General features: G+C 34.7%; 1 protein-coding gene across 3 annotated transcripts in view; it reads right to left on the bottom strand.

Moving 5' to 3' along the window:
• The window catches only part of STAG1 (STAG1 cohesin complex component), a 354,251-nt gene that overhangs the window by 149,398 nt on the left and 178,217 nt on the right, over positions 1 to 26,636 (bottom strand). For all 3 annotated transcript variants that reach the window (XM_019747971.2, XM_019747962.2, XM_074312886.1), the window contains one exon: positions 11,416 to 11,620. In XM_019747971.2, the coding sequence (XP_019603530.1) occupies positions 11,416 to 11,620 (205 nt within the window). The remainder of the gene's footprint in view (positions 1 to 11,415; positions 11,621 to 26,636) is intronic.

Below are 26,636 nucleotides of genomic sequence, written 5' to 3' on the forward strand. Positions count from 1 at the left end.
CTCTCCCCCCATCGCTTATATTTTAATAGAAACAATAAAACCATGGAATTGGTTTTCACTTTATTCAATGAAGAGTAAATACAGACAGAAAAGATAAACACGGCAGAAGATTGAGTCCTGAGATAATTCTGTATTTACATTTTAGCTTTCTAAGACCAACCAAGACAAAGTATTCCAGAAAACAAGCAAAGACAGTGCTTCAAGAAGGAAGAAGTGGCTATGTCTTTCAAGAGAGAGAAAGATGACAACTGGGAGTTGCCCAGTGATTTGGACACTAAGAAGGTAACTGATTACCTCAATAATAGCAGAGGCACTGAAGTAGTAGAGATAGAAACCTGACTAGAATGAGTTCAAAAAAAGTAAAAGGAGAGTGAGTAAAGACAGTAAATAGAATTAATACTTTGAGACTTGCTATAAGGAGGAGAGAAATGGAATCGTAGCTAGAGGGATGTGAGGAAATACGGGAGGGTGTGATTATCAGTCTTATGTGTCAACTTCACTAGGTGATAGTATCCAGTTATTAAATCAAACACTACTCTAAGTGTTAGGTGAAGGTATCTTGTAGCTATGGTTAACATCTATAATCAGTTGATTTTAAGTAAAGGAGATTACCCTTAATAATGTCATGGATCTCATCCAATCAGCTGAATGCCTTAAGAGTAAAAACTGAGGTTTCCTGGAAAAGCAGTATCTGCCTCAAGACTAGACAACTCCTGCCTAAGTTTCTAGCCTGCTGGCCTGCCCTACAAATTTCAAATTTGCCAGCTCCCACAATCATGTGACCCAATTCATTGAAATAAATCTCCCTCTCCTCAAATGAATAAATAAATGTGTGTGTGTATACGTGTGTATGTGTGTGTATCATCTTTGTATGTATGTGAGTGTATATACACATGTGTAAGTAAGTAGATCTCCCATTGGTTCTATATTGTCGGAAAGGCGTGACTGATACAGAGTGCTTCTAAAAGATAAGAGCTGCTATAGTATACTATAATGATAAGAATTATCTAAAAGGGGTGTAACTAAAGTTGGGAGTGAGACAGAACTTGAAGAGCAAAGTTCTTGAGGCAGTGAACAGGGATTAGATCCACTGCACAATGGCATGGACTGACCTTACAGGACACTGTAATAAGAGAAAAAGTAGAGTATATGGATACAGCTGCACCTAGACAAGCAGATTTAATCCTTAATCTCTTCTGTTTCCAGTTAAACAAACAAGATAATCAGCTAAGCGTGAAGAGAGGATAGGAGATGTTACAGGTTTGAGAAAGTATGATATAATTTTACGAGAAAGTGGGAATATCCATGGAGTAGAATACTATAATAGGATTCCTAGCAGCATTAAAGATCCAGTTGCGAGAAAAATGTAAAGCCCCGCCATTATGATTATGTGTTTTTCTTCAGCCACATTCAACTTCTCTGATGTAGGTATGGAGGAGGTGGTAATATGGGGTTTGCTTAGAGGGTATGAGTGAGGAAAGGCTGTTAAGGATATGAAGACAGACATGATTATAATAAATCTGGATGACAGAATCTGAACTAGGAAAGGAGAGGAAGTGAGGACATGAAGGGTGAGAAGACAAAAACAGCATCAAAGGATTTGAAGTCCTAATAGAAGAAAAGCAATACTGGAGTTGAGAACACAGAAGAAAAACACTGGCACAAAAGGAAGTGCTTATCAGCAAATGGGATGGTTGAAATTAAGATGATGGGCATTCACCCTTTTAATTAATATTCAACAATTTGCATTAATATCTTCCTAAACATAAAAATGGAAACAGAAATTGCATGTATATGTACTAGTATCTACTATATACTTGTACAGTATTATTACTGTACAACCTAGAAGTATGTTTGATAATAAAACTAAATTTGTAAGAGCGGTATATTTCTTTGTTTTTAAGAAAACTTACTTCAGCAAACAAAAAGGCTTACAACAAAATTTTATTTTACAGATGATAAAGATTTAACCAATCCGTCTCTCTTAAAAACCTCACTACAACAACGAGGAAAAAACATTTCATCTTTAATAAATCCAGAAAATACTGGCAACGCCAAACCACAATATAATAAATGATGAATATGAAAAGCATAAGGAGAGCAGAGAGAATACAAAACAAACCCAACAGCTGAAAACGTATTATAACTATTTTTAAAAGGGGGAAAAAAATGTTGTTCTGTAGAATCCAGAAGCATTCAGGAATTAGAGCATTACTAGGTTCCACAGAAGTTGGAGCAAGGAAAAGTGTGAAAATAGGAGTACACTTCTCCGTGGATATCCATGAAGGATTGGATCCAGGACACACAAACATACACATACACACCCTGTGGATACCAAAATGCATGGATGTTCAAGTCCTTTATATAATGGCATATTTTCATATAACCTACACACACCCTCCCATATACTTGAAATCATCTCTAGATTACTTATAATACTTAATACAATGTATGCTATGTAAATAGTTATTATACTGCATTGTTTAAGGAATAATGACAAGAAATAGAAAAAGAGATCAGTACATGTTCAGTTCAAGTGTAATCACCATAGGGCCTAACTGCATAGTACACGTCAGCAACAACATAACTATAACTGTTTGTTTTCAAATATTTTCCATCCGTGCTTGGCTGAATTTGTGAATGTGGAAATCACAGATACAAAGGGCCAACTGTATTATTTCCAAGTTTGTATAATAAGTAATTAAATCCCCAAATCTCCACTCCAACTTAGGAAATCAGGTAACTCCTCCACCACATAGTTATCTTGGGAGTCCAGAAGTTTATTCCTTGAAGAAAATAAACCAGAGATTTGGAATCATCAGACACAGAGGAGGGACACAGGTGAAGTGCAAAGTGCCCTGGGTGCTCCTTCACTCTGCCCAAAACCTAAATGGTAGACAGCAACCAAATTTAAGTACATTGTAAGATAATTCTCCAAAGAAACTAAACTTCCCCAGGGAAAATAATTATCAATACCAACAGTTTAGGGTCAACAATGAAAATGTTTGTTGACCACAGGACCAGCCTATAGTGATGCTCACCAAAGAAGCCAGAGCTACTGCCTACGACCACATCAAAATTACAACTAAATTACAGAACAACCATCCTGATAAACGCCTGAAGCCAAGCTAAACAGAAGTCCTATAACTAATTACATACAGAAGGAGTCACATGGAGAATGGTAGAAGCGTAGAAGTGGAACTGGCTGGTCCCACAACCACACATATGTGGTGGTTAAAAATCAGGAGACATATCTCAGCTGCGGAGGTCTGATCTGAAGAGCAAATGGTCCCAGCCCCACACCAGGCTTCCCAACCCAGGATTCTAGCACTGAGAAGTCCCCATAACTTCTGGCTGTAAAAACCAGTGAAGATTGTGGCTGAATGAGACCGAGGCTGCTGGAGTCCCAAGCATTCCTCTAAAAGGGCCTGCACATGGTCTTACTTGCTGATGGATTCACTCGCTCTGAACTTAACAGCTGGAGCAACAGCTTGAAAGGCACCAGTGAAATATGAGAAATAAATGAATTGTCTGGCTTCAGGGCAAAGGCTGGAGGAAATACTCTCCTCCAGACAGAAATACAGGCAGAAGTCATTGTTTGTTTCTTAGAACCCTCCCCACACTCAGCCTGCACACAGAGGCAGGAGCCATAGTTGAGTCTCCATCAACCGAGCTAACACCTTTCACCCCACCAAGGTGATTGATTACCTGAGATCCCGCCCCACCCAACTTGTGGGATCACCCAAGCTGCTTCCAGAGGCTTTTCCATACAAATGGCCAAGACTGTCTAGCTCATGCTGTGGACCTTCCTAAAATCTCTCAAAGGTTCATAAACCCCAAACAAGCAGCAGCTGGTCTCAGTGTGCCCTATACCTCTTGCTAAGCAGCCCCAAGCCTGGAACTGGCCTCAGTTCTTAGCTTATCCTATCCCAGCCACCTTCAAGCCCAGTACAAGTGGCAACCATCTAAAGATCACTTTGTAGCTCAAACCAAGTGGCTCATGGCAGGCCACAGGCAATCTCTGATCCTGGCCTGCAACAGAGCCCTTCCCAAGACACCCCAGAACCAACACACCTGGTGGCCAGCTTCAGACCACACCAAAGCACCACCCAGGCACCAACACAAAAAGACAAACAGAAAGGGCAGACTGGGCAGGGACCAGAGACCTGCTACAGCAAATCCCGCTTGTAGGGTCAGTGCCTGCACAACAGCTCTTCCACTGTAGTCACAGCCAGTCCTCCTAAACAATCAGCCTGAGGGTTAATCCCTCCCACAGCTATGCCAACAGCAATCAAGGCTCAACTTCAACAGGAGGGCACACACAACCCACACAAAGGACACACCTGGAGCACCCAGCTCAGGTGACCAGGGAGACTGTGCCACTGGGCCTCATAGGACACCTACTACATGCGGCCACTCTACCAAGACGGGGAAACATATCAGCTCTATCTAACACATAAAAACAAACTAAGGGAGATAGCAAACAATGAGGACACAAAGAAACATGTCCCAAATGAAAGAACAGAACAAAACTCCAGAAATAGAACTAAACTAAATCAAGACAAGCAATCTACCAGCTGCACAGTTCACAATACTAGTTATAAGGATGTTCATTGATCTCAGTAAGAACTTCAACAAAGAGATTAGGAAACATAAAAATGGAGACAGGAAACAGAAAAAAGAACCAGTCAGAAATAAAGAATACATTTACTGAAATAAAGAATACATTAGAGAGAGTTAATTGTAGATTCGATGAAGCAGAGGACTGAATTAGCAATTTGTAAGACAAGGTAGCATAATACACCTAATCAAAACAGCAAAAAGAAAAAAAAAGAATTAAAAAAATGAAGATAGCTTAAGGGACCTTTGGGACAACATTAAGCCTAACAACATTCGCCTCATAAGGGTACGTACAAGAAGGAGAAGAAAGAGAGAGCAAGGGATTGAAAACCTATTTGAAGAAATAACAGAAAACTTCCCCAATCTGGCAAAAGAAATAGATATAGAAGTCCAGGAGGTGCAGTTCCAAACAAGATGAATCCAAAGAGGCCCATACCAAGATATATCAGATTTAAACTGTCAAAGGTTAAGGACAAAGAGAGAATTCTAAAAGCAGCAAGAGAAAGGCAGCTAATTACTAACAAAGGAGGTTCCATAAGACTGTCAGCTGATTTCTCAATAGACACTTTGTAGGCCAAAAGGGATTGGCACGAAATATTCAGTGATGAAAAGTAAGGCTCTATAACCAAGACTACTCTATCCAGCAAGGCTATCATTTAAAATTGAAGTAGAGGTAAAGAGTTTCCCAGACAAGAAAAAGCTAAAGGAGTTCATCAACACCAAACCAGTATTATAAGAAATGGTAATGGGACTTCTTTAAGAAGAAGAGAAAGAAGGAAAAAAGCTAAATATATGAATAATAAAATGGCAATAACTTCACATCTTTCAACAATTACTTTCAATGTAAATGGATTAAATGGGTCAATCAATATATAAGCTGGCTGAATGGTTAATATGACAAGACCCTTACATATACTGCCTACAAGAGACTCACTTCAGATCGGAAAGACATAGAGACTAAAAGTAGAGGAATGGAAAAAGATAATTCATGAAAATGGAAATGGGGTGGGGGTTAACCTGGGGTAGCAATACTTATACTAGATAAAATAGACTTTAAAACAAAGGCTATAACAAGAGACAAAGAAGGATTCAGTAATCCCACTTCTGTGTATTCATTCAGAACAGAAACCCAAAACAGTGCTTTGAAAGGGCTTGTGCATCCAAATGTTCATTGCAACATTATTTACAAAATTAAGATATGGAGGCAACATGGGTGAATGGATGAATGGATAAAGAAGAGGAAGTACATATATACAACAGAATAATACTCAGGCATAAAAAAGAATTCAATCTTGCCATCCGCAACAACATGGATAGACAGAGAAAGTATTATGCTAAGTGAAATAAGTCAGATACAGAAAGACAAATACCAAAAGATTTCACTTATATGTGGAATCTAAAAAACAAAAGAAACACACAAACAAAACGGAAACAAACTCATAAAGAGAACATTTTGATAGTTACCAGATGGGAAAGGGTGTAGGGGGAATGGGTGAAAAAGGTTAAGGAATTAAGAAGTACAATTTGGTAGTTACAAAACAGTTATGGGGATGTGGAGCAAAACATAGGGAATCTACTCAATAATATTATAATAACTATGTATGCTACCAGATGGGTGCTGGATTTGTCAGGGTTGTATGTATGTCTAACCCCTATGCTGTACACCTGAAACTAATGTGGTACTGTATGTCAACCATAATTGGAAAATTAAAAATTATTTTTAAAAAAGAGAAAATGAGGCAGTCATATTAAATAGTATTTTAAAAAATAATTAAAAATTAAGAAAATGCACATCACAAAATTGATAACATCCTATTATTTCTTTAAAAAATAAAAAAAAAACCTTGCAAATGTGCATAAGAGAAAAAACCTTATAGAAAATACCAACATGCTATGGTAATTATGAGGTGGTATGATTATGGCTAATTTTTGTTTTTATACTCTATCATCTGAGCTTTGATGATTCCAAAGTGACCTAAAATTTTCAGGGATAACTACAAAAACCAGAAATATTCTGTCTGGTTAAGAATTATAAAAGTCTTACTGAATTTAATAAATAGAATTTGGGACCTGAGAGCCAAAAGATCAGTAAAATGAAAATGCATGCTATTAGTTTTCTTAATAACAGTTTTAGATAGATCTAATTTATTTATTTACTAAAGTTTCTCATTTCCTATTTGTAATGTCTTTTACTACTAAAGTAGAGTGGTGTTCAATAAATTCTGAGTAAAAACATGAATGAACACAAACATTGCAAACACTATTAGCTCTTCTGTCTTTACAGAATAATACCAGCAGCTTACTAAAATCAGACACTGGTCCATGCACTCCTAATTTCCTTTAATGAGGTAGCTATCCTATGTTCCCCACTTTGCATATAAAGAAAATGAGGCCAGATAAGTTAAAGACTTGTCCAAGTTACCCAACTAATAGGCAGAGAGGGATGTGGATTCAGATATTCTGGCCCAGAAAACATTCTATGAACCACTTATTACATTGTTTCAGCAACTGAAAACCAAAGAAAAGATGTCAATTTACTGAGGTAGAATGATTTTTAGTCTACGATTGGAGAACAAAGCAATTTCATTACCAAATCTTTCCTCAGAGTTAAAGTCCAGACATGCTGACTGGGTAAAGAATGTTAATTAATAATAAATATTATGTCAATATATAATCAAACATGTGTCAATATAATAATATTAAACAATAACGTAAAAAAAAAAAAATGTTTACTCCCTCAAGAGTCTAAGAGTGACCTACTGCTAAATACTAGAAAAAACCGGCCTGTCAGCATACTGAGGCCACTTGACTTTCATATGATGATCTTAATCACATTTTCTAGTTTTTCCAAAATTCACTTTAAAAAAAAATACAATCAATCATCATGCTATTATTAATATGCTTTGCATTCCTAATCCCCCCTTTACTCAAATTAGCATTTTCATCTTAGAAGAGAAAGCCAGTATTAACTTATTTATAACATCATAAAAAACTATGTAGGTGATAAAATAGCAAAAAATAAGTTAATATTACTCATTCTGCAAACTACCATTTGAAAAAATTCGAAGTCATAACTTGTAATTAAAAACAAATGTGTAAAAGCTGCACCCTCCTTAAAAAAAGAAAGTGTAAGAATAATGTAATTATTCAAAAATAGATTATCTGAGTAGAATTATCAAAATAATACCAAAAAACAAAGAGAATCCTACCAACTTTTAACCTTGAAAAAAAAAGTATACTTTCTATGAAAATTTCATCAAATTAGAAAAAAATGCAGTCTCAGATCGTATATCCAGTAAAATAATACTGACGTAATATTACTTATACAAATTAAATTCACAAACTATGTTCTATTATGTCCAACTAAGATAGATATTTAGAACAGAAATAAGGGTACTTAATTCTGAAGATTAATAGTTAATGAAAACTACTGAATTCTGAAGCTTCATTAAGATGCATCAAACCAATGGGACAGTATGCTTTAAAATTCCAATTGAAAGAAAAGAAAAAAACAACAAAAATATAATATAAAATGTGATTGTGAAAACAGTTTACCTCTAATAGAAAAATAAGACTACTTATAACTGTGGAACAGACCTAAAGAACTACAGAATGAAAATTTTAATTTAAAATGAGGTAACTGTATACAATTAAATTCAATGCATAAACACTGACAATAGGGACACATTATTTCATTGATAATAAGAAAATGGGATATTTGGACAACAGGTTATAAGTACTCCTGATGAGATCACTGCCATGATGTGACTTAAGCAGCTCTGGAACTCAACACATCTGTACCCTACAAAAAAACTAACCTGATTGTCTCTCTTCTCAGCTAAGATATAAGCAATGTCAAGGAGCATTTTATTCCAAAGCCGATAATCATATCTGGCCATAACTGCCTTGTAACTGTCCATGCACATAGTCTTTGAAGCAGAGGATTAAATGTTCCTGCCCATTTTATCTAGTCCCCAAGACTCGTCCTGCAAAGTGAATAAAAATGATTATCTTTTTAATCTACTCCTTGCACACATACCATTAAAAAACAAAAACCAAAGAGAGCAAAAATGAGAAAAAAACCCTTGCAAGGATGGTGATAATTATTATCCAGCCCAGAATTAAGTTCTCAAAAAGATCTTTATGCTTTGTTGAATGGTAGGTGATGTCTCACGTTTTATGAAATTAAGCCTTGGAAGGAAGATATGATCATTAACACAGACACAGGAATTATAGCAATATTTTAAAGTAAATTTGAGAATGACTTGAAAAATAGATTTTAGTTTTTGAAAAATCAGTATAAACATAATGTTCATGTTTTTCTTGATACCTGATTTGAAAAATAATTTCAAATTCAAATAGGCTAGATGATGATATAAAAAGCATTTAGGTGAGACAAAATGGCATTTATCAAGCAGTTTTATAAAAAGCTATCATGATCACAGATAAATTGTGGGAAGAGAAAGACAGAAAGCACTGGAAGAAGGAGGGAGCTACTCTACTCAAAAGGAGGAGGAAAGCCCAATTAAAATAAATTTAAGAATATATAAAATTAGCATGTGTGTGTGTGTGTGTGTGTGTAGCTTACCAAAGGGATAAATACAGGGGAAAACAATAGAATAATAAGTTACTGAAAATGGGCAAATGGAAAGGAGAGCTGAAATAGACCACCATAAAGTCAGTGAAATACAGTAATACTTCATTTACATGGCAGTTAAGGACAAATGTAAATGCATTTAAGTGTATTTTACAAGAAACTGAAACATTTTAAAAGTCAAAATATTCTGCATATTTCTAGAATATATTATTTCTTCTCTTGTGTTCTTAAGTAGAGGATGTGGCATATATTTCATCTTTTATACAAAATGCACACAGCTTTCTGAATTAAAATGAGGTAGTTTGCCCCTACAGAGAAGCCACAGATGGCTCTCTACAGATTGGTCTTTATCTTGATATCTGTAAATAGTTTCTTTTGTCTTCTTTTCTGTGATGAATTGTCATTTCACAATTCTATCAGAAGGACAGCATCTAATGTTTGCCCTCCATTCATCTGTTGCCTCTCAGTTTCTCCTGGCCTTCGGAAACCAGATAATAACATTTTATGACAGCAACTTTGACTATTCAGAAGCGATTTCTTTTGTACTTATTTATTTCAAATCACTGAATTTACTATGCATCTGACAACCAGCTAAATAGACATTACTGAACACAGAAGATGAAAAGTAAATAGAAAACTAAAGAGAAAAAAAAAACACCAAATGCAGAAAATACTAAGTCATGAAATTAGAAAAAAAATGTATAGTATCAGATACTTTTTAATAGTAAGTAGCATATATACAGTAACTTAAAAAAAGAAGAAGATACAACTGGTACAAGATCTCTTTATCTGTCTAATAATGAGGAAAAGGATACTCTCAAAACACAGAATAAACTGATGTTTGTTCTGAGAAAAATTTCAACAGTAAGTTGTTTTTATTTTACCTTTTTAAAAAAGAAAATTGGTTAAAAGATCTTTTCCTAAAAATGAGCAAAAAGACAACCCTCACAAAAAATAAACTATGTTTCATGTTTGTTTCCTACAATTGAGTAAGAAAAAAAATAGAGAACTTTTAGAAAAAAATCAACATTTTTTTTGAAAATTGAAAAAAATCCACGACCTAGATAATACTATCATATTGGCTTTAGGAAACAGTTAAAACAAAATATGACAATATATTAAATCAGGGGTTTGCAATATGTAGTATCCAAGGTATCAGCATCAGCATTACCTGGAAACCATTAAACTCTGGGGGTAAGGCCATGCAATCTGTTTCAATAAACCCTGTAAATGATTCTAATGCATACTCAAGTTTGCAATGCTTTAAATAACTTAGATTAATGAAAAACCTAAATGTAAGATGAAATGCAATTAATTGAAACTAAATCTGGCTTTTCTTATGTTAATGTGTAGGATGAATATAGGCAAAGTCACTGCTACTAAAAAATATAATTTGGGAGTATTTAAATATACTATGTTTATGTACAAACACACACATACACAGACACACTGTATCACAGATGAAAAAGAATAGTTATTTTAGGTAAGCACAGTTAAAGTATTTGAAAGAAAACAGAACTGCTCAATTAACAAAATTACCTTGTTATGGAAAAACAAGGAAAAAATGAATATACTTGGTCAAAAAGCAGTCTAGATAATTCCAAAATGAAAATAAAAGTGAAAACTAATCTGTCAGATCTTCAGATTACCTGTAGTCTATGTAAATGAACTGATTTTAGAGACATTACAGATATGCTTAAGTTATTACAGCACTAGTACCTGCCAGCTAGGTAGCAATTACCTATTACAATTAGATGAAATTGTTTCAAATATATAAACAGATATTTACACACCTATATATAATAACAATAAGCAATGTAATTAAGTGGGAAATTACTATGAATTTGGAATTTCAACTACTATTATTATTTGGGTTTACCAAAGAATATGGCCTATTGGACTTCTAAAATGTCTCTGATTATAAAATAAGGATATAGGAAAATAAACATTCAGAGAGGGATTTGTTACCACCTGCCAGAAATGTTATTGAACATTCTCAAGGCTATCAAATTCCAGTTATCAAAATGTGTATACATTTTACCTAACACAAACCATTCAGATGAATTTGGGGGGAGGGTGGTATATTTCAGAAACACAGTAACTAATATAAATTAATATTTAATCAAAATAAAGTTTAACTAGAATAGAATATATTTAACAAAACTAAATGAAAAGGAAATGAAATATTGGTTACTCACCAGCAAGGGTACTTGTATGCCTAAAAGCTCTGACCTGGGAGTCTGATAAACCAGTCAAAAGGGAGATTACTGTGTCCATCATATACTCATCATAAATTATGCTATACTGACACTGTCGAATCAGGACACCAATAAATTCACAAAAGTTTGAGCGAAATTTTTTCCACTGAGGTCCAGGCATGGTAAGGGGATAATCACCACTGTCCTAAAAGGAATAAAAAGAACATATTAAATATGACATATAATATCAGTATGATCAAAGTTTTATTCTTCCTACCTATAAAGGGACCATTTTCTCAAAGTGGATGTGGACAGAAATTGGAGATGACTTACACAGGTACACTGATGGCTTTATCTTTTTTATTATGATCTTCCAGAACTAAATCATTCTTAATGCACTAAAAATTACATCCAGTATTTAATTCACTATTCTAAGCCATCCATTTAAAATAACAATTCCAGTTTTGTTGTACTTGTGTTCTAGTTGAAATCATTTAAAGCAGAAAACAAAAATTATTAAAGAAGTTTAGAATAGAAAGGATATTTGCCATTGAATTCAGATCAAACTAATTATGATACTTGTGTCACACAGCATTCTTCAATTATTTTAAATAGAACTTTTAAGAATTAAGAATTTTAAAAGTATAAGGGTTTTATTAAGAAGTCCAAAACTAGCTTTTCACATCTGAAACTACAACTCCATCTTTTCCAATTTCACTATGAATTTTCTATTACCTATAGTTTATAGAATGGATTTATTAACTTTTTAAAGAAAAAAATCAAATATAGGCTCTTGGTATCATCAGATTGGGTCATCTTGCTTAAAATACAAAAGTGACAGTTGAACCAAACTAGTTAGAGGTTTCTCACTCTAGCCTAAAACATTTTGGAACAGAAATGGAAATTCAGAAGGCAAAGTGAGAAATTCTGTGAAAATGGTGATCTGAATATTCTCAATTTGTGGCTGTTTGCTTTTTCTGGGCTAAACTGCTGCTAAGAAAATTGGATATAAGTGAGGCCTTGAGTTCTGTTGGTACCCCAGGAAAGAAAACTAGTATCATACTTAGAACAGCAGGAGATCCAAAGAGCAAGGAACAGAACGCAGAGATTGAGAAGAGCTTGGCACTCAGTCAAATACACCCAAAAAAAGTTAATGTTGATGTTACATCAACATTAGGGTTTAGTAAGCCCTAAAAAGATAAAAAAGGAACTGAAGGGGCTGGCTGAATCTTACCAGCCCTGCAAACTGGAGATTTGGGAGGTAGAATGGCGAGAGGGTCGTAAAGTGAAGAGGTGAGATGTCTCTCAAAGCTATCACAGCAGGCTGCCTGCTGCTTCTATATCACAAAAGCCCACTAGGGTAGAGCTTCTCTTGCTTTTTTCTATTTTGTGAGTTAGCCATTCAGTATTCCACAACAGCCATACCTGTGCCCCAAGAAGACTACAAAGAAAATAATCCATCTAAACAGGCCCAACAACAATCGAGAGGAAACAAAGGCAGAAAATTCAGCACATATGAAAACCTCAATAAAAAACTAAGTATACTTCCAAAGATTCAAATATGGCACAAAACAAATTTTTTAAATTTTTTAAAATGTCTAGGGAATTAATATATTTTCTTTAAAATTTTTTTTTTTAATTTTAGCTATAGTTCACAAATAACATTAGTTTCAGGTGTATGGCATGATTTAATATTATATGTATTGCAAAATGATTAACACAAAAAGTCCATTTAACATCAGTCACCATACATAGTTATAAAATTTTCTGATTTTCTTATGATGAAAACTTTTAAGATCGACTCTTCAGCAACTTTCAAATATACAATACAGCATTATTAACTACAGTCACCATGCTGTACATTATATCCCCTCTGGCAACCACCAATCAGTTCTCTGAACTCAGGCCTTGGTGTTTTATTGATTCCCCATATATGTGGGAGCACACAGTGTGTCTTTCTCTTCTTATTCCACTTAGCATAATGCCTTCAAGGTCCATCTCAATGTAGAAAATATCAAGATTTCCTTCTTTACGGCTGAATAATATTCTATTTTCTGTGTAAATACATGTGTGTGTCTGTGCATATAGACAGTTTGTTTCCATACCTTAACAATTACAAATAATACAGCAATGAACGTAGGGATGCATAATTTAAAGTATTTTATTTCTTAATTAAACAATTCAGTTGATAACTGAAGGAAAGGATTATCACTGATAGTAGGTACATTAGTAGCCTGGAAAATAATGTGCAAAAACTATCTGAGAAGAAACATAATTTGCTAGATGGGGTTTCTGGAAAAGACTTTTAAAATGGACAGATTAAGCTAGTTTGACCTCTTCACCCCTTGTCCCTTCCTCTTTCACTGATCTGGTACTCATCTGTGGTGCTGGATGTTCACCAGCCATTTTGCAACCATAAGGGGCCAGGTCTGAATATAAAGAATGGTAAAGAGAAGGATGGAAAAAGTTTAGGTCTTTGCTCTGTTGAGGTAGAATACCAGCCATGTACTGTCTACTCCCAGATTTATTTGGCATGAGACAAACTCCTATGAATTCAAGCCATTGTTGACCACATTTTCTGTTACAAATGCATTTCTACTGTAATGGTAGAATTATGAGCAGTGGGGAAAGATGAATTATTCGGTAAATGATTTTGGTACAACTGGCTGTTCATTACAAAAAGATATGTATTGCACCTTACACCAAAACAGATTCCTGATGAATCAAAACACCTTAAAAATATTCGACCAAAAACAAAATAGCAGAAAGCATGGGAGAATATCAGAGTGGGGAAACCTTTTTCTAAATACACTAAAAAAGTTAGAAGTTATAAAAGACCAACAAATTCAGACATATAAAAGCAACTTTCATATTTAAAAAAAAAAAAAAAACACTAATAGCAATGTCAAAAGAATAACAGTAGGGTTTAGCTTCCACTTAGGATGAAGAAGGCTACAAAGTGAATTAGCTGAATCAACACAAAAGTCCCAATTTTTCTTGAGCACATCTTAAGCTGAATTAACTTAAATTCCAAAGAATACTAAGCCCTCCAAGAAGAGATGAGACACACAAACTCTATCATCTGTGGCAGAGCCTAGGAAGAAAAGGCACCCACCATAAATATGGCTAAGAAGAAATCAGCTGAAATTTTTATGAACTGTCAAAGACCAGGTGTGGGATAGCTTGTCAGTGTGGAAAACAAGGAGTCTGCACTCACTTAAAAACTCTTTTCCACAGGTCGCAACCAGGTACTTACAACAAAGATTGAGACACAGCAGAACTGAGAGCACTTCTCTTATGCAGGCCTGCAGGGGATGATCCTCACCTGCTGGGGGAAAGGTAAGAAGCCCAGCTCACTTCTCTAGAGCCCTGTCTCCTACAAATCAGAAGCCTTAATCTGATGGGAGTGGGTCAGCAAACTGAGTTACTACCACAGCACAGGTAAAGAACCCCTGCAGCTTGGTTAGGAAAAAAAATCCTCTACCTGGAGGAGAGAAGACAAAACACTGTCCAGGACCCTGAATCCTACAGCAATACTAAGAGGTCTGAGAGCATTCGGATATGGACAGGAAACTCCCACCCTAGGCCAACCACAGACATAAAGATGTTTAGTTGCTACTGGAAGGAGGGATAGGAAAGCTGAGAAGGTATCCCAGCGGCTCCAGGCACACAAGGCATGCTTAAGACTTAGGCAGGACCTGGACAACAGAGAACCCCCATACCCTCAACATAGTACCAGGCAACAAGCAACAGCAGTCTACCACTAGGAGGAGAAGAGTGTGGTGTGGAGCATAAAGTGCTCTGTGGTACAGGAGCGCATACAGAGCTGCAAGCTGAGGGTGCACCACGAACACTGAGGAAAACCGTCTGGTATCCTAAGCACAAAAACACAGCACCCACTACTAGAAACATCTGCAGCCTGTGGCACAACAGAATCCAAACCTAGCTCAATTTCCCACTAGACTGACAAGGCATGCCTTTTTAATTTTTGTATCATGTGTAAATATTGTGATTAAGAGGAAAAAACAGTTTGGAAAAACAAAGTCTACTTTATCTATTTCAATAGGCAGTTTCTTGCTTTACTCTAATACGTTATAAATTTCTCGTTACACACACTTGTACATGACATGTAAAAAGAATTCCCATTAATGATACACAGTAGGTATTGAAAACTAGCTCCCCTCACAAAGCAGTAATGTCCGTTTTTCAGGAGAGCCAAGAAAATGAAATAATAGTAAAGATAATAAGTAGACTAAATGCCTTTTCCACAACTAATATTTCATTTCTTTGAGGGCAGTCTTATAAATGACACTTTGCACAAGAAACTTGATGAAACTAATGAAAAGGTAAACCATATCAAGTAAGAAACAGGTATAGAAATGAAGAAGCTTAGGTAGCAAAAATATCAGGCAGAAATCTGCAAGAGAAATAATACAGTGCAAACCAAAAAGGTCTAGCAAGAAAGCAATTCCTCAAGGTATGTTGCAAATACAAGGGGAGAAATCTCCATGTAGCAAATATAATATAGATAGCATTTATATGATATGCGCTTTTCACATATACAATCTTGTGTTATTCATATGCTCTGGTGACTATTGGTATATACAAAGATGAAAGAAATAAGATCTTAAGAACTTGTTCTAGATCCCAGAGCCACAGGGTTCTGGGTCTGGTAATGGAAAGTCCATGTACTCTTTACTCAACAATGGAGTGTCACCTGGTTTACCACAGGAACCTTGGAGGACAGGTCTGTCTAGTAATGGCTCTTCCAAGGGAGGAACACTGGGGTTCTTGATTCTCAACAGAGAGACAAGCAACTAATGGAAAAGTCTACTTTAAAAGATTGGGGGACACTGATGGGGAGAAGGAAAAGGGTGTCAAGCTTCAGAGACAAGAGCCAGCAACTAAAACCAGAAAATTTACAGCCTGACTGGGATGAGAACAAGTTTTATGAGGGGTCCACTGCAAGGTTAGTTCATGCAACTAGCAAAGGTAGAAAGCTCACTGCCTAATCCCTAAGCATTTGAATTTTATAGTAGCCAAAAATAATTTGTAGAAAATAGAATTACCAATGAATGGTCCTCACAGATATTTGGGAACCCAATTTGGTCACAAATTGTAGATATCTAAAGATATAAAGCACTCTCTCAGAGTAAATCCAAGAGAACTGATTTTCAACCCAGCTGGACAACATAAAAAACAAACAAAAAAATCACCTGTTTTTGGTGAAACATTGGCTTTTGATTACCTGATTTCAACAGACTTACCCAAAGATATTGCTTAACAGTGATTTGCAAACTATCCATCCACTCAACCATTTATTCACTCACCCATCTATTCACACAATGAGCAACATATATGCTCAACTATCTTAGTCCTTGGCATACAAAGACGAGCAAAACAAGGATCTTCTTCTAAGAACTTTTACTTCATTTTTCCCCTAGCTTTACTGAGATATAATTGACATATAACTTGTGTAAGTTTAAGGTGTACATATTGACTAGATACACTTATATATCCAAACTGATTACCATCATAGCATTAACTAACACCTCCACCCCATCACATTACCCATTTCTTTCTTTCTTTCTTTCTTTCTTTTTTGGTGAGAACATTTAAGATCTACTCTCTTGGCAACTTTCAACTATATAATACAGAGTTATTAACTATAATCACCATGCTTTACATTAGATCCCCAGAACTTACCATTTTACAATGGAAAGTTTATATACTCTTTGACCAACTTTTCCCTATTTCTCCCACCCTCTAAAGAACTTCTATTTTAATTGAGAAAATGGCCACATAAAGTAAGTAAATTAAACACAGCGATAGAAACTTTAAACAAAAGTACAAGAATGGGACTAGAGAGCTGCTTTACCTTTAGCAAACTAAAACAGATGTTGTCATGGTAACCAAAAAGAAAGACGGGAGCCTTATTCATATAAAGAAGGCTAAGGAAGCCAAACCTTATTCTGGAGGCAATGGTTGGCCATTGAAAGGTTTTGAGCAAGTAAATATCATGAACAGACGTGAGCTTTAAAAAATATTTTGGGTTCAATATGGAGAATAGTCAGAGGTATAGGTGATGGAAAAGGACCAAGGAGACATTCTACTTGCAATAGATTTAAAATGAAGAGATGGTACAGAGAGAATTTAAACTAAGATAGTAACAATGATAATGGACAAACTGGGAAAAATGTGATAAGTATTTCAATATTGAAGAAATAAAATCTACTGAAGTGAATGATCAACAAAAAGTACTTCTGTTTATGGTTTGGTTTACTGGTTAGGTTTATTCACAAAAGCCTCTGACTACCTGTAGGAGGCACGACTCTTTTATTTAGGGATGCCTAATCAGCATGTCCCGTAAGTAAACATGGACTCTCTCTAATTCATAAATGATCGACATAGAATACCCTTTTTCCAGACTTCAGAACACACTGGCATCTACATTCAAATAAATTTCAGAAACAAATCATCAATGGAAACAAATCATCAATGGCAAGTTGGCATAAGCACAATATTAACAAAGTACCAAATTATTTGATAAGGCAAATTACATTGCAAAGGAAAAGTGCTTTTACAAAAAGATTCAGTGGTCACTACCTTAAACAAGTGATCAATCTTAGCATCACTAATTATAAGTGGACAACATGACATGTGCTACCTACTGTGAAACAATATGAAGTACACAGCATCACCTATGAAATTTTCTTGCAAAAAATGTGTAACTGTAATGTAATGAAATTATTAGACCTAACCTTCAGTTACAAAATACAGGAGTTATAAAAACAAGTTAAATGATACGATGAGGAAAAAAAAAAAATCAAAGAAATAAAAATGTGGCATAATTTACAAGACAACTAGGTTATTGTCATCTAAAATTTACTATCATGTAAGAAGGGGGAAAAAAGGAACTTTTATGTTTTGAAAAGTCTTAAAACACAACAATGTATTGGAATGGGAGAGTGAAGAAGCACAAAAGTATTTCAGTAGTAATACTTCAGTTCTTAAATTGAGGGTGGCAGACTTACATAGCTTATTCATGTTACATATATTCATTTGTGTGTATCAGATGACATGTAATTTTAAAAAATGGGTGCATTGAAAGGTGTTTGAAACTATCCACATTAACATCCTTGAGGATACCAGGTTCCTAAAATCACTAGAAGAAATTCAAAATTCTGAAGTAGCATTATCTAAGTTATCACAGTGTTATAGTCAGTGTTTAAGATGTAAAATCACATCTGTGAATTTATATATCACAGTAATTAGAAGTGTTTCATTTTAATTTTTCTTAAAAAAGTCAGAATGCATAAGAAATGTGTGTCGAGGAACAAAGAAAAGGATATATTATTTACCCTTGGAAAGATCCAGTAGAAAACATTTTTATAAAAGAAAACTCTGAATGACCTATATAAAATTTATCATTAAATATACTGTTTGAACTTTTGTTTTTAAGTTCTATCGTACATTTAACAACAAAAAAATAATCATAAAGATTAACTATTTAGATAGATTATTTTGGCTGACTGCCATTGCAATTAAAGAGAAATTGCTTTTTTCTATCAGACCTATGCTAATTAAGCCTAAGCTAACTGTTCTATTTCGGCAGAACCTCAGACTTGTAAAGTATCAAGAAATTCAACTGGCCCATAGAGGTACATATACACCAATTAAGGAATAACATAAAAATATATTTGGAAAGAACAACTCTGTAAGTCAATGCTACAAAAATTTTATTATAATTTTCAAAGCCCATATCTTACTCATCTCTGTATCTCCAGCATTTATCTAAGACACTGTCTAGTATGTTTATGAGCACAGCAATGTTTTGGGGATGGCTTATTTGTTAATATCAAGTCTAATTTCTTTAGTCTAGTCTACAGGCCTATTATTCACTCTCCCCAGTTTTGCATCTCACTGTTTTCTCCTATACATCCTAAACTCCATCTTCCCTATAAGCGCCTTCCTGGTTTTTCTGGTGAATTTCTATTCGTCTTTGAAAACCTAATTTTAGAGCAAAATAATTTGCAAAGCCCTCACACCTCAGATAATTAACTTATCCGTTGGGTTCTCATTGGGTCTTCTATTTCTTAAGTATGGAACTTGTTAAGATACTACTGCCACTAGTATATAAAGTTCTTTCCCCATTTAGAACATGAACTCATTGTCTGGAGCCATAACCTTGTTGACTTTAAATATAGGTTCCTAACTAAAAGTTGGACGTACATTAAGTGTAGGTTCAATAAATGTTTATTGAACAAACACACAAAAAAACTAATCCCATAAAAATAAGTTTGAAAGACCAAATAGCTCATTTACTTAACACTTGTTAAAATAAAAAGTGTATGTACAATAAATAAAACATAAAATTTTTAATACCTGGCTCTAGCTAATTTAACAGTTCTTAATAATTGTTAAATTATATTACAAAACATAAATGTGATTCATTTAAATCACTGTAAAGTCATGTTTTATAAATATGCTTTAAAACTAAAGGATAAAAATCTTGAAATTTCCAGGGTGCAATTATAACCTGAATATATAGCTGATCATGACTACTCCAGATGGAGATTTTTAATCTAGTACCCACTGATACTGTTATTGTCGAGTCATACTTTGGCTTATGAGTATCTCATTAAAAGTATTTCTCATAATGAGTATGGCTGTCTCAGATAATGTAATGGAAAACGTTTAACTAAATCTAAAAAGATTCAATAAAAATCAATAGAATATAAGTGGTCCTTCTAAAATATACTATTTAATTTTGTAACTTGTATGGTCAGTCATAAGACATTGGTAATAAAAGTAGCCAGAAATTTATTATATGACCCCAGGTGTCCAAGTGGAAAAAGTACACCTGTTACTTGAGTACCATTTCTCGAGCTATTTTTAATCACTTGCAGTTATATACTTGGCAGGATAAGGCAGTGGTTATGACTGCAAATTGTTTTACTTGCTATTGTTCTGATTTGTTATATGCACCTCATTGTCAAACTGTTGATGTTTTGTATATCCAAGTGCCATGAGTCCCTGTAAAAATCTCAGATAATGATTACACAAAGACTAGAGATGATTAATTGATCCCACCCACCCCCTCCCTAGGAAGAATGACTCGCTACAACTGAGATCCTGATTGAAGACAATTCCAGATAAGGACCATCACTTCTTTGTTGTCTTTACCGCTCAAATGTGGCTACTGCCCCTGTGACTATGACTTCGATTACAATAACATCTCATTCCCACCCCTTACCTGCTACATGACACACTGAGCATGAACTTTCCTGGCGACAAGGGACCAAACAAATATCCCTAATAATCTATGCCAGAATGGTTGATCATCAATGCTTTCCAAGGAAAGATTTTGATCAAAAGGGGGAATGTGAACTAAAATATCTAAAACAGAGTCACTAATGTCAGGGGTCCCTAAAATGGAGTAAGGAGGCTATTAAAGAGGTGGAGCCTATGAGGACTATGCAGCCTATGCATATCTTGTGCCTCAGTTCTCAGAGCTGCCATCATGTTTTCCCAAAAGTAAGACCTCGCTGGATCATCAGCTCTAATGTGTCTTTTGGAGCAAAAATTAATATAAGACCCGGTCTTATTTTAATATAAGACCCGGTCTTATTTTAATATAAGACCGGGTATAATATAACATAATATAATACTGGGTCTTATATTAATTTTTGCTCCAAAAGACACATTAGAGCTGATGGTCTGGCTAGGTCTTATTTTAGGGAAAATATGGCATTAAGTTGCTAAACCTGTTCAATTTAGCTCAAGGCTGAACCATAAACACCCTGGAACAGCTATAGACACATATGGACTTTACCTCCTCCTTGTCCTTTTTCTGCCTTCCTTGTTTGCATATTAGAAATCACCAATCCCTGTTAACTTAGCTAGCAATCCTTCATTTGCATGGAAAAAAAATTACATTTTGTGGGTTTTGCCTTTATAAACACTGCTTTTCTTTGTTCTCCCTCCAGCACAATTTAGGTTGCTATCTGAATCTGTGTCTCCCGGGCTTCTGCTCCTTTTGCTCAAATAAATGCTTTTTAGAGTCTAAAATTGATTTTGATTTACATGAGTATGGACTTAAGAGGCTAGATGGTCTGGATTCAATTCATGGCTCTGCCATTAACTAGGTGCGTGAGCTCAGGCAAGTTTCTTACACCTTTGCCTCAGTGTTCTCATCTTTAAAATGGAAATAATAATAATATAAAACACATACCTCATAAAAATGTTGTAAGGGTTAAGTATATGTAAAGTACTTACAACAGTGCCTGGCACAATGAAGTAGAAGTATTTGCTACTATTATTATTATTCAACATTTTTCCTCATCTCCAGTAATCTGCACTGCAAGATTCACAGCTGTAATATTATTTTCCTGTGTTATTCCTTTTCACACTACCAATTGGTAATTTCTTGAGTCTTCATGAGTTTTTCTACTTGATTATTCCTTTTTTTGGTATTTCTCATTTCCAACTTTAATTACTTTCTTTAATATTGTGTACCTTCCTCAACTTGAAGCCGTCTCCAAAGTAATATGTGTAACATAAACTAAGTGGTGTGTTTCAAAAAAATATTAGAACTTCTCTTTATTTTTACCTAAAAAGAAATAAATTGTTACTAATGTTTAATATACAGAATAAACATGGCATGGCCTCACTAGGTCCATATTTCAGAATGCTTTGTCCCAAGTGGTATTTGAGGTATCCTGAGAGAAGAATAACTAAGAAGAGTTCAGCGCTCAAAGGGGTTGACATTAGAAATGGCAGGCTTCACTTGTTTTTTCCCTTTGTACATTACATGTGACCAATACAATGGATTTATTGTTTATAGTATTTATTTTTAACTCTTCATGAAATAGAAATGCACAGTTTCTGGAGGAAAAAAGCTGAATATGTAATCATAAGTGAATAATAAATGTGATAGCACTAACTCTACTTAGACCACTGTAAAACTTAAAGCCATGATGATCTATTATCGACATCTGACAAGAAACTGATTTAGTAGTAGTGCATTTAATTCTATGAATAAATACATATACACTGAAAACTATACTGTAATACAATAAACAAGAACTATACACTCAGTCTTCTGAACACCAAGCGTGGAAGAAAAGAAAAAAAACCCTTTTTTTTTTATATCAGATATTAAGAAAATAGACATAGTTCAGAACTAAGAAAATCTGAAACAATCACCAGTCAGTTACTTATAAGCACTCTTTCCCACAAGACAGGAACTCTAGTCATTTGAGAAGGAGTATGTGGGAGAAGCAGAGGAGGAGACAATAGTTTTATACATAAAATTGGCCTTATCATAGGTTTTCACTATTAAGAATATAGGCTGAAAAATGTTCTATTGATGAGATGCACAATCAAAAAAAATTTAGACTTGAATTTGGGAATGGAGATAATTTGAGCTTACCTCTACCACACCTCTGTCATTTCCTTAACATTTTCTCAGTTTTTATACTATTTAGCCATGTTTACATTTAATATTTTAACCCTTGATTAATAAATGCTCAAATGAATAAACGCATGAAAAGTTCTATATCTAAGTTTAAATAAACAAATTCACAGAAGCACATATTAGAAATGAGTAGACAAAAAAGTTGTAAGTTGTAATCATTTTGGAAGATCACAAGACACGATCTCTGTTTATAATTCTGAGCAATACAATACAAAATAACAGACAAGAATTAAAGGTACTAAGTGAACATATCAAATGTGTTGTGTTGCAAAAGGTTTTCCTACATAAATGTCACACTTAAATATATGAAAACTATAAAAACTGACCTTTGGGAAACATACATAAGAGTCTGAATTCTAATAGAGATGGGAATCTAATAGAGATGTGATTCTAACAAAGATGTAATTCTAATAATCTAGGGAAGAAATGCGATTACATCTTGCTTTACCTCCCAGCAGCTGGCTTCAACAGGAACCAAGAGTATCTATTAACTCTGAAGAGCTACAGACTGCCCAGATAATTATTAATAATGTATTTTTAAATTACACTGGTATTACAATTATAAAGCACTTTTGGCTGTGTGGAGATTTTCAGAAAGTTATCTAATAGCAAATGTGATAACCAGCTTATAATAAGGAATAGAAGCTAGAGTATATTTTCTCAGGCAACAACATACTCTTGGACTACCTTATCCAAATTTAAATACCTTGCATCTAAGCTACTTCTAATTCATCTCACTGTTACTTTACTTTCCTATAATACATTATATTCATTCATTTAACAAAATTTTAATGGCTATTCCCTGTGAACCAGACATTGTTCTAAGCTCTTGGGATCCAATGGTTCTTGTCATCAGATCTTTCAGAATTTTGCCATAAAATACAATTTACCAAGGCCAAACTCCCTCCACTCCCAGGGGACTAAATGACCTACATAGTATTTTAAAGGAAAAAAATAAAATAAAATATTACATATTTAACAATATGCAAGCATTTAAATGCAGTTTCTTGATTGTAGCAAAAACAGCAACACTTTCTGCTAAAATGACTGAAGATGAAATGAACAGCCATGGAAATATCTAATGTATCATTGTGCTTTAAACAAATACATTCTAATCATAATCAAAACTGTGTTAATTGTACTGTCAAACAGGAAAAAATTCAGAATGGTGTTTGTTAAAACAGTCTTCTGTGATTAGGTCAGTAATTTCCAATATTGGGAGAAAAATATTTAGGAACATGAAATAAGTGTATTTTAAAAATTTTCATTTGTTACATTTAACTCATCATTATCAGTTTTGGTAACAGTTAACTATTTCTCCAATATATTCTGCATATCTGACAATATTCACAGTAATCTCTTCTTAGGTATACGATGACCTTCATTTCACTGAATTTCTCATCTTCCTCTACATAGTTACCTCAAAATCTTACTACAAAAGCAGTAATTTACTGTTATTGTGCATTTTCACAGTATATTCATTTCTGTTTTCTCCTTATTCTATTCTTACATATAAATTGTTTTTATAAGTTAAATCTTGGCCTTTTCTTTTTATTTCCCTTAGAACAGTAGTTCCCCAATTTTGTTGTACATTAAAATCACCTACTGAACTTTTAAAAATCCCTATGCCCAGGTGCATGCCTTACAAATTAAATCAGAATGTCTGGGCAATCAGAGAGAAAACCAGGCATCAGTAGTTTTTAAATATCCCTAGGTGATGTTAATGTGCAGCACAGTTTGGGAACTATTCTCTTAAACGCTTAATAATCATTTCCTCATGTGTTAGTGCCCTGAAGGTCCAAAATGCATACTAGTTTTAAATCTGTAACCTGAAACACCTACCTATATTTTACACCTGGCATGGCAGTGGAGTAGCTGGCCAGTAAACCTGCCACATGCACCTTAATCTGGCTTTGTTATCTTCTATTTGCCACATACGTACAAACTCATGAAGTAACAACACAAAATATTTTTTAGGAAAAGTGGTCCCAAAGAAGTGTTTCAGGATCTAGTTTTTTAATTACAGAAGTTAATACAGTTATATTCCAACATAAGCAAATAGACTCTGGGGCAGATTCTATTGTAAATAACATTATATTTGTCAAGGCCAGGTTTTGCCATCAATTAAATTGCAAAAAAGTCCTTTGGAACTTCAGAGTCTTTTGACTTACAGAAATGAAGATAGGCAACTATGGATATATACATATATATATATGAATGAGGTGTGATTGAACAATACAGTGAATGTGCAAATAAAATAATTTATTACACTAAAAGACACATTGCCATTAATCACCCCCTCAAAATACTTGCTCTTGCTTCAAACACACTTATCCCATCGTTCTTGCCCTTTCTGAAGCAGTTCTGGAAGTCCTCTTTCAGGAGTGTCTTTAGTTGCGCTTTTGTGGCTGTCTTGATGTCCTGAATCGATGCAAAACATTTACCTGTCATGAATCCCTTTGACTTCGGGGAAGAGCCAGAAGTCACATGGTGCCAGATCCAGTAAATAAGGTGGATGAGGACACACTGTAATGTTTTTATTTGCCAGAAATTGCCATATACAGAAGCAATGTATGACATGGAGCATTGTCACAATGGAGGATAATTTATGGAACACTTTAAAACACACCTTCTCTCAACTGTTGCTCACACCCAACTGACTGCACCAAACAAGTTGAAACTTGTCACACACAGTTACTAAGATTCAACATGCCGATTCCCATATTGAAGATCCCTGTCCTTCTGTTGGATGGCACACGGCAGCAGCATTCACCGTATTTTTTTTATCACAACAGAAAGGCTACGTGTCACACATGGCTTCTGGTATGGCAATTGCTGTCAAATAAAAACATTACGGTGTGTCCTCATCCGCCTTACTCACCTGATCTGGCACGATGTGACTTCTGGCTCTATCTCAAAGTCAAAATCATCATAAAAGGTAAACATTTTGAATCAATTCAGGACATAGAAGCAGCCATGACAGCGCAACTAAAGACACACGAAAGAGGACTTCCAGAACTGCTTCAGGAAGTGGCAAGAATGATGGGATAAGTGTATTCAAAGTGAGGGGAAGTATTTTAAGGGTGATTAACGGCAATGTGTCTTTTACTATAATAATTTTGAGCCCGCTGCACTGAAAGAGTGGACCTAGATGAAAGCCAATTTTTGTCATTAGTGTTCAAAGTCAAGAAAAAGGAACATCCACAAGAGATTAGAAATCTGACTTAAATCAAAAGGCAGAATATTAAAACTGGAATTAATGATGGCTTAAAGCATGGCATGAACTGAGTTCATTATAAATACAACACAAATAAAATTGTGAGTGTTTCAACAATCTTTGTAAAACTACTTGAGAGAATACTTCAGTGAAAATAGAAATGCATGCAGAAAAAATGATTTGTGATTAATTTGTGAAGACTAGCAAACAAAACACATATTATAAATATAAAGCACAATATTCCAGTGTCCCTAATAAGCACTTAAGTTTTACACACATACATACTCACACACACACATATACATACACACACACACACACACACTCACACACACACAATGGGCGGGGGTGGGAAGATCTATATAGAATAATTTTGGAAATTCTGGATTAAATAAAGTTAAGGTTTTTCTCCAATAGGATTTTAAAGATCCTTAAATTGTTCTTTGACAATGTCTAAGACAGGTATAACATGAAACCTGCTCACATTCTCTGACCTCAAAAATTCCTTTATTCTTTAAAGCATTT

The sequence above is a fragment of the Rhinolophus sinicus genome, linkage group LG10 (genome assembly GCF_036562045.2).
Source record: "Rhinolophus sinicus isolate RSC01 linkage group LG10, ASM3656204v1, whole genome shotgun sequence".
In the NCBI taxonomy this organism is placed as follows: domain Eukaryota; kingdom Metazoa; phylum Chordata; class Mammalia; order Chiroptera; family Rhinolophidae; genus Rhinolophus; species Rhinolophus sinicus.